Here is a 9,356-nt window from a genome sequence, read left to right as displayed (position 1 = left end):
GGGGGCGGGGGCGCCTGGGGAGAGAGGGGGGAGGCTCCCCGCCGCCAAGTTCCTGCCTCGTCGCCGTCTGCTGAGTCATGGCAAGCGCTCCCCGCAGCCCTGGATCACTCGCATAGCGCGGCTGGCGCGGGGTGCGCAGCCATTGGGCTGGGCGCGGGGCCGCGAGCGCCGGGCATGACGCGCTGAGCCGCGCTCGCCCGTGCCCGCCGCTCCGTGGTGCGCCCGGCGCGGGTGCCTGTGCCGCCGCCCTCCAGCCCCGCCGCCGAGCCCCCCCCGCCTCGCCCGCACCATGATCGCCGCGGCTTTCCTCGTCTTGCTGAGACCCTACAGCATCCAATGTGCCCTCTTCCTCTTGTTGCTTCTGCTGGGCACCATCGCCACCATCGTCTTCTTCTGCTGCTGGCACCGCAGGCTCCAGAAAGGGAGGCATCCGATGAAATCGGTCTTTTCGGGTCGTTCAAGGAGCCGAGGTAAGACACGCCGCGACGGCTTTCTTTCGGGCTAGGAGGAACATTTAAGCCGATTTGGAGAGTGAAGTGGGGTTCTCTCTCCCTTCAGCGCTGCGGTCCCTACCCCCATCGCTGCCCACTTCGCAAGCTGAGTACGTTTATGTATATAACGTTCTTTGCTTGCCCTTTTTGCCCTCACCGCCTTCCTCCGGTCTCTGTTGGGATACCCACGGTGATGCCCAGAGCTGGGAGGGGAGGAGGCACCGACGCCGGTTCTTAGCGGCAGTTTGCTAGAGCCCTAAGGGTAATTGGAGCGGAATCCGGGGCTGCGGCAGCCTCCCTCCACCCATCCATCGCTGGAGCTTAGGGGTAAGAAAGTAAGGCACGGAGAGTTCGGGGCTCCCCAACTCTCCCAGAACTTTCCCTGAAACTTCTCGCGGAGAACTCACCTAGAGATCGATGGCCTAGTAACCTCCCCGCCCTATAGTATGTCCCCACTGAATTTAAGGCGTCCGGGATGTGTCTTCCCGACCCTTGTCCCTCAGGTAAGTCCTTAGTAACTCGGCAGGTGAAGAGCAAAGAGTTAAATGAAGTCTCGTTTTTCTCTTTTCTCCCCAGATGCTGTTATGAGATCCCACCACTTTCGTTCTGAGGTAATTTATTTAGCGCGCACGCTCAAGGTCAGAAGAAGTTCTCTTTCCTGAGTACCAATATTAATCATATGCGTGTTAAGAAACCAGCAGGGCATTGAATGGCGAGCATGCTGCCCCCAAGCCTAAAGTGACGTTTCTTTTTAAGCGATTCCCCACCGTTGGTGCCCGCCGAACCGGCGGTGTTAGCGGATTTCTTGTGTGGTGGAGCCACTGTACCGGAGGGAGAAAGACGGCCCTTAAAAGCGCTACAGACCTTAGGAAACTTCGCCACGGGGTGGATCTCAGTTTCGTTTACAATATGTAATTTGCGGGTGGAAGCTGTCTGGGTGCTGTGAGCTGGTTGTGGTGGTTCCCTTGGAGAGCCAACGACAGAGGGGAGCTCTTAGGAGGTTGGTGCAGAGCAATTTGATCCATATGCATTTCATTTTAGTCTTTCCAGTGTACATTCTTACTCACTCATAAAGCTGCCCATGTTTTCTTCGGGCCATCTGATGCTTTTTGCAAAGGACGGTGGTTGTGATCCGGCCTTATCTGATCCCGTGCGCTGGTCTTTGCTCTCCGAATGCGGACCATCCCTACGTGAGCAGGCCCAGCATTCCTTTATGAATTTCCAGGCCAACCCCCTACTTAGTGTGAGACAATTTTCCCTCTTTTTAGGAGAGTTTCACACAGCCAGGCTTGGAGGTTACCAGTAACGATGCTTGCTGTGGTTTACTCATTTTAGCAAAGACTTGGTAGTTAGACACCCTCCATTTACTTGCTATTTACCTGAGACGTTATTTCACATTTCGTTTCACTAGTTAATCAGATGTTTTATTGCACCATAGATGTTTTCTTGGACTCTGGTTGCTTGAAAGCTTTAATTGAATTATTACAACATCACTATAATGTTGCACAGTGAGTAATCCCACTGCATGTAGCCCTGGAGGGTGGGTGAGAACTCTCTTCTCAATTTAGGATACTTAAGAGAATAAATTTACCAGTCAGATAATCAAGAGGTTCCATTTCTGTCTTTTCACTAACTAGCTGTGTGGTTCTGGAAAACTCTCTTAACTTCTCAGCATCTCAGTTTCCCCATCTGTAAAATAGTACCTTGCAGGGTTACAGTGGGAGGGGAAATTTACAAGTAATTATGTAAAAAGAAAAAAAAAACAAAACCAAAAAACAACCCACTTAGCTCATAGTAAATATTCTGTAACGGGTAGCTACCATTACAGGTTATAAAACTGAATTTAAAAATGTGTAAAAATAAAAATCTTTGCACAATTTAAATGAAGTCTTAATTCAACTAATTAATTCAAACTTAAAGGAAACAACATAAACTCTGTTATGAAGCAACATTTTTGAATATCTGCTTAATTAAATAGAATAACTCATTTAGATGTGACAAAAATAAATAATGGTCAGGGTGCAAACATCAAAATTTAGGATTTTTATATTAAGAAGAAGAGATTACCAGCTCCATACAAATAAGTGATAGAACCAAAATAATCCTGTTATGAATTACTTTATTTACCATTAGGCATTTTAGCTAAAACACAAATGAAAAAATGTGATAGGACTATGTCTTGTTTAGTTATCTCTCAGTTAAGCATTTATCCTGTGCTTGAATTTGGTTAGGAAAGCTGGGGACAGTTGTTTAATGCTTTAACTCATTTCACACAATTCCTAATCCAATTTGACATCTTGTCTATACTTCATATTTGCCTAATCTGCTAGCATATGAACTCTTTGAGGACATGAACCATGTCTCTCCTTTTAGGGCTGTATCCCTACTGCCTGGTATATAGTGGGTTCTTAATAAATATTTATTGAATGAATAAAAAAATCTCTCAGTGTGTGCCAGTTCTCATAAATTGGCAAATAGAACCCAGAGTTGGGCAGAAAAAAAAAAATGCACATTCTCAGGATATTTCTTGGAATTCAACATTTGCTGAATCTCTTTCCAGCTTTTAAAATTGCCCTGGAGTTTGTATTAAAAATGTAAGTCACTAATTATAACAAAATGAATTTGGTTAGAATGTTTTTTTCTCAGGAAATTAAATACAGTATTAGCTTAATTTGTTGATGGGCTATCTGTGTGTCTTTCTGTACCAGGTTTCTTTGGTAAACTACTCAAAGAAAGTTATGTGAACATCCCAAGTGCATGAGAGTGCCACATTTTTTCACTGTTTTATGCTTACCACAAATAAAACATTTTCCTTTAAGGAAAACATTGGGAATTATTTTTTTTTTTTACTCCCTTTTTATCAAAATGCCATTTCTTGCAGGATTTTCTCCTTGAGAAATACCTCTGAATTTTTTGGATTCCAGCTTTTCAAAAAATTAGAATTTGAGTAGCATAATGGATATTCTTGTTGCTTTTTAGCAGTAGCTGCTGCAAAATATTTCTCAAAGAAAATGTTTTGAGTTTTTGACCAGTCATAATCATACTGAACTAAGAACTTAGTGCCTTCTTCATTCCAATCTCAGTAAGTAGATAATTCACTTTCAGCATTTCCATTGCGGTCAAATAAGGAAAATGAGTTTAGGATATGCTGACTCATTTGGAAATGTGAAAGAGCTTTGGGAAAGCCCTTGAACATGTGAAGAAGTTTGTTAGCCCTGTGCTGCTTTGCTTGGCAGAGGTTATTGCTTCTGCTACCTACATGCTCAGGAAGGAGTCCAACTGGACAGGAAATTTCAGGATGTTCCTTCCCAGATAGTCATACTTGTCCAGAGGGGGAAACCATGGCATCAAGACCCACTTTGCTTTGTGAAGAAAGTCACATCCCTCACCTGAGGAGCTCCAGCTTTGTTTTTCTCACAAAGTATATAATAAACAAATTTCTTCAACATGAAGTTAATTTCTTCCTCATGAAGCTACAACTAAATAACATAGATGTTTATAAGATGTTTTGGAAGTGTAACCATCTACCAACACTTGAAAGTTCATCTTTACTGGCTTAATAGTCCTCTAAATTTTTCTTAAATGTTTGTTTATTTTTGAGAGAGAGAGCGAGCGAGCTCAAGTGGAGAAGACAGAGAGAGGGGGACAGAGGATCTGAAGCAGGCTCTGTGCTGATAGCAGTGAACCTGATGTGGGGCTTGAACTGATGAACTAGAAGATCATGACCTCAGCTGAAGTCAGATGCTCAACTGACTGAGGCATCCAGATGCCCCAACAGTCCTCTAAATTTTAACAATAGTATATGAAAATGTGAAATTATTAAACCAGCCAGCAGGGTCTGAACACTATAACTCCAACTTACCGACAGATATAAAGACCCAATTAGATAGATAGAAATGTGTGTTTTATGTCTGAATATAAAGAACTTGTGTAGTTTTTGTTTTCATAGCAAATGAAGAGAAGTGATTTCACATTGAAGTAGGACACAGGTTAGAAACCCAAGTATTCGATCTGAACATCTAAGAAGTGTACTTTTCCTGAGGATTTATAATGTTTTATGCTGTGACTTTACACAATGGTTAACTGTTACACTGGATTCCTGTGGTAAAAATCAGGCAGTGACAATCCTGATTTTAAGGAAATTTCAGAAAGTGATATGGGTAATTGAGGTACCATGAGATTTCAAGAAAGAGCCTTGGGAGTACTTCAATAGGATGAAGACAATTATAATGCCCTTTGAGAATACCCGGAGTGAACAGTGGTAAATGATCCCTATTCATCAGCTCAGTGGAATAAGGGGAGCCTTGTTTCATATAAGGAAGGGGACGAGTGTGTTGTGTGTCTATCAGGATTTGAGTAAATATCTTCACTTCCCGTTTCAGGTTAAGGAACCAAAAGAGTTAACTTAAGCTAAGCAGTTCTCAAAGAGTCACATAGCAAGATAAGGACTGAGTAAGACAAGAACTCCCTGGCTACATTTTGTCTGCCCTATGGTGTTTAACTGTGTCACTCATAGCTCAGAGAGTAATATGCTCAACATTCTCAATGAAAGAGACAAGCTAAATTGAATGAATTTCTTACAAAGCTGAATTAGGTAAATCCTTTAGACTTCCAATGATTATCCAAGTTATTGTAGATGAAAGGATAGTCCACACAAACTCTCTTGGCCTCATTATGTTCTCCAGAGTGTTCCTTTAACAAACTGTGCAAGTATAGTCAGCAAAATAACCATATTTCATAGCTTCTCGTTAAACTTGTGTATTTCATTGAGAATTACCCAATTTAGTGAATTAGAGAAAGTGATAGTTTATTATTTAGCTCTCTTTTAAATTGGATTATCTTTATAAATAAATTCTTTGCTTAGAACTAAATTCTAGGTCTAAGTTAATTTATACTAATTAAATCAGTCATAAATTGAAGTCTACACGTGATATGGTATTAATTTAGCTTCACTCAGTCATTTTCAAAATAAATACATTTACATTTTTGTTCTGTACAAAGTGTGACGTTAGATAGTAGGGCTAACCGAAGGTCTGAGGTATAGCCCTGTCCTTGACGATTGCTTCTAGGTCATTTCCAATATCAGTGCTGAAATTGTATAGTTGCTGGTTTCTTCTGTTATGGTAACTGAACTGCTGTGCTGTTTCCAACTATGAATCACAAATGTGGAAAGAGCATCAAAGGCTAGGGTGTACAAGTACAGCCAATACATTTGTAAAAAAAGACAAATTCACCCTGTTCACAGAGCTTTATTATGCCAGAGTCACCACTACCATATAGTTTACCCTTATATTAGCTACATGGCAACCAAACAGAATGCTAAAAGAAAAAAAAAGGAGAAAGAATAGAAACCCATTTTTTCCCCCGTGCAATCCAAGCCAGTTAAATGCATCTAGATAAAAGTTGTAACAAAAGCTTTTCCAGAGAAGTTTGAATCTTTGTCTAGTCTTAAGGCTCAAGAGTGACTCTTTTTTGAGATTTGGATTACAAAATAGAACTAGGCTAACAACAAGTGTTGGTTTAAAGAAAGGAAGGTAAGCGTAGAGTTTAAAATCCTGATTTGGGGTTCCAGCTGTGCCACTAACTGGGTGACCTTGGTCAAGTCTCTTAGTATCTCTGAGACTTAGACTTGGTGTTCACTGGTAACATGAAGATGGTATCTGAAGCCCCTCCAGAAGTAATAGGCCATGTTTCTGCTATGTGCAAAGCATCATGCTAAAAAGGCATCATGTAAAACATGATTCCTGCCTTCTAGGAGATTAAGGCAGATGAAGATAAAGATATAATTAACAAAAATACCAAGGAACAAATTATGTATAGAAAAGGAATGGTTGGAATCGTCCTGGTGAAATGACTGCTTCTAGCTAGGGTGATCAGAAAGGCCTTGCAGGAGGCGGTGATATTTTCACTGAAGCATTGAGGTTGGGTAGTATCTGGCAAGACAGGAAATGAGAGCAATCCCCCAGCAGAACACGTGAGGATAGGCAAAGATTTAGGAAGGCATGCGCCTGTTTTCAGAGCTCAGAATATGCTAATATGATTAGAAAAAAGGGTTCCTGAGATTGCAAAAAGAAGTGTAGAGGTAGAAATATAAGTGGATGCCAGCTACAATAACAATATTTTTTGCATACTACTTGACAGTTAGCAAAGGACTTTGACATAACATTATTTTGTTTGAACACTTTAGGAAGGCACCTGCTATGAGCCCTCTCAAGAGAAGCAAAAAAATCACTTTTTGATTTCTTTCCCAGCAACTATAGCAAAACAGCCCTATCACTGTTTTTTTGTTTTTTTTTTTTTTGTTTTTGTATGCTCAGGGAGAATGGAGAGTCCTGTCCACTGCTGCAGAGGGCCTGGGAAAATGAGTGGGTATGGGCTTTTCTGGTCACCCAGAAGCTGCACTTTTGCAGGATAACACATTTTTCAGGTCCAGTGCTCAAGTATCACTGGGTTGTATCTTGACTGCAGATACCATATGTCTGGGAATTTGTGACATCCTGCTCATGTGTTCAGTGTGGTCATTACAAATCCTAATGCCAAATATAATAACTTTGCAGGTAATTTGTTATGTACAAGCCCATTTTGAACAGCTTTTGAAATATATTACAGTTTTTTTTTTAATTTTTAACGTTTATTTATTTTTGAGACAGAGAGAGACAGAGCATGAACAGGGGAGGGGCAGAGAGAGGGAGACACAGAATCCGAAACAGGCTCCAGGCTCTGAGCTGTCAGCACAGAGCCCGATGCGGGGCTCGAACTCACGGACCATGAGATCATGACCTGAGCCAAAGTCGGACGCTCAACTGACCGAGCCACCCAGGCGCCCCTATATTACAGTTTTTTAAAGTATTCGAAATATGTCTCTGCTTTTAAACTTCTTCCTTGCAAATATGTCTCCCATAGGAATTATTCTAAGTGTTTATGTCCTCCTTAAATCCTCAAGCCTACTCCTTCACCCTCGGCCTGTGACTTTTGTCTCCTCCTAACTCACAGAGAATATCAGTGCCATCAAGCAATAAACTTTTTGGCTCCTACAAACAAAGTATATCTTAAACTTTCCTCCTAGTCCGATAGACAACCCATCTGTCCTCCTTTCTAGTATTTCATGCTTATGTGGTGAGTTCCTTTTCTTCCTAGCTCTTGGGGGATGTTGGTCCATGAATCATCCCCTCCTCTGTTAACTTCTTTTGCTTCCCCTTTGTAGGCTCCTTTCCTTAACACATAAGGATCATTTGTACTGCCTTTTTTTGTTTTTAAGTTTATTTATTTATTTTGAGGGAGAGAGAGAGCATGAGCGAGGGTGGGGGGGAGGACAGAGAGAGAGAGGGAGAGAGAGATAATCCCAAGCAGGCTTCATGCTCAGCACGAGGGAGTCCGGCACTGGGCTTGATCTCATGAACCATGAGATCATGACCTGAGCTGAAATCAAGAGGCAGTCACTTAAGTGACTGAGCCACCCAGGAGCCCCTGTGTTGCCTTTTGAAAACAATACAAACCTCCCTATACCACCAGCTCTTCTCTTGGCAAGAAACATTTCCTGAAAAAGATTCTTTGTCACCTTCTGTTCCTCACCTCTCATTTATTCCTCAACTTTGTGTAATCTGGCTTCTGCTAGTAAAAATCACTTACTCTTGGGACACCTGCGTAGTTCAGTTGGTTAAGCATCTGACTCTTGATTTTGGCTCCGGTCATAATCTCACGGTCATGATATCACAGTCATGAGATAGAGCCCCTGCATTGGGCTCTGTGTGCTGAGCATGGAGCCTGCTTGGGATTCTCTCTCTACTTCTCTCTCTGCCCCTCCCCTGCTCATGCTCTCTTTCTCCCTCAAAATAAAGAAATAATAATAAAGTAATAATAAAAAAATAAATAAAAAATATCACTCATTGTTAGCTCATCAATGATTTCCAAATTGTTAAATATTTCAGCCAGTGGGTTTTAGTGTATCTGCAAGGTTATGCGACCATCACACAGTTTACTTTTAGAACACTTTTATTACCCTCAGAAGAAACTCCATACCTGTAAGCAGTCACTCCCCACTCCCCCTTCCTAGTTCCATCCCCCAGCCCTAAGCCACAACTAACCTACTTTTTTATCTTAATGGATGTGTGGGGCCTTAGTTTTGCCTGCCCTATTCACTCTCCTTGCAGGATCTAGCCATACTTACTGTTCTAGTTTACTTACATATAATGGTTACTCTGAAATCTGTACCTCAAATTCAGACTTCACTCTTGACCTCCAGATACAGACAGTCAACGACTCTTCCCTCATTTTCACATGGAGGTACCATAGGTATCTCAAACTGAACAGTGAACTCATCAGTCCCAAACCCTAACTGCCACTGTTTTGAAGAGTGGCACTACCCTCACCCCTACCCTCTGCAGCTGCTCAAACTAGAAATCTGGAAGATATGACAGATCCCTTCCTGTCTATCCTGTCCGCTTTTAAATCTCTCTGGAGTCTATGCCTCCTTTACTACATCCACTATGGTTACCTTAGTTCAGGCCCTATAATAAGCCTCCAGAGCAGCCTCCCTGCCTCCTCATCCCCAGTCCATACACACTAATTTAATAAGGATCATTCTCAAATACAAATTCTTAAAATTTTTTTTAGTCAGGGAGACAATCTTATTCAAGTAATCCCAACATAAAAATGGATTATTAATAAACAGGGATTTGTATTCTCTCATAGCAAGAAGTCTGGAGATGCTGCAGCCTTTGTTTGAGCTTCATGGTGGCAGGATGGCTAGCATGGCTCCAGACATCATGGCCAAATTCAAGGAAGGGAGAGGAAGGGACAGGAAGGATGTTCATCAGGATCAAAATTTTTGCAGAAGCCTTTCACACTAAGTTTTTTCTTACACTT

The 9,356-nt window shown here is 41.8% G+C and overlaps 1 protein-coding gene across 15 annotated transcripts in view; it reads left to right on the top strand.

Moving 5' to 3' along the window:
- The first annotated feature begins 62 nt into the window (after positions 1–62).
- The window catches only part of DST (dystonin), a 510,899-nt gene continuing 501,605 nt past the window's right edge, over positions 63–9,356 (top strand). For 8 of the 15 annotated variants that reach the window (XM_040473833.1, XM_040473814.1, XM_040473810.1 and 5 more), the window contains exons 1-2: positions 63–470; positions 1,068–1,129. In XM_040473833.1, coding sequence (XP_040329767.1) covers positions 290–470; positions 1,068–1,129 — 243 coding nt within the window. In that variant the 5' untranslated portion in view covers positions 63–289. The remainder of the gene's footprint in view (positions 471–1,067; positions 1,130–9,356) is intronic. The other 7 variants (XM_040473826.1, XM_040473813.1, XM_040473808.1 and 4 more) reach the window with 4 other exon arrangements.

This window comes from Herpailurus yagouaroundi, unplaced genomic scaffold (assembly GCF_014898765.1).
Source record: "Herpailurus yagouaroundi ecotype Mexico unplaced genomic scaffold, PumYag 139, whole genome shotgun sequence".
Classification (NCBI taxonomy): Eukaryota; Metazoa; Chordata; class Mammalia; order Carnivora; family Felidae; genus Herpailurus; species Herpailurus yagouaroundi.
This window is presented reverse-complemented; position numbering and strand designations above follow the sequence as displayed.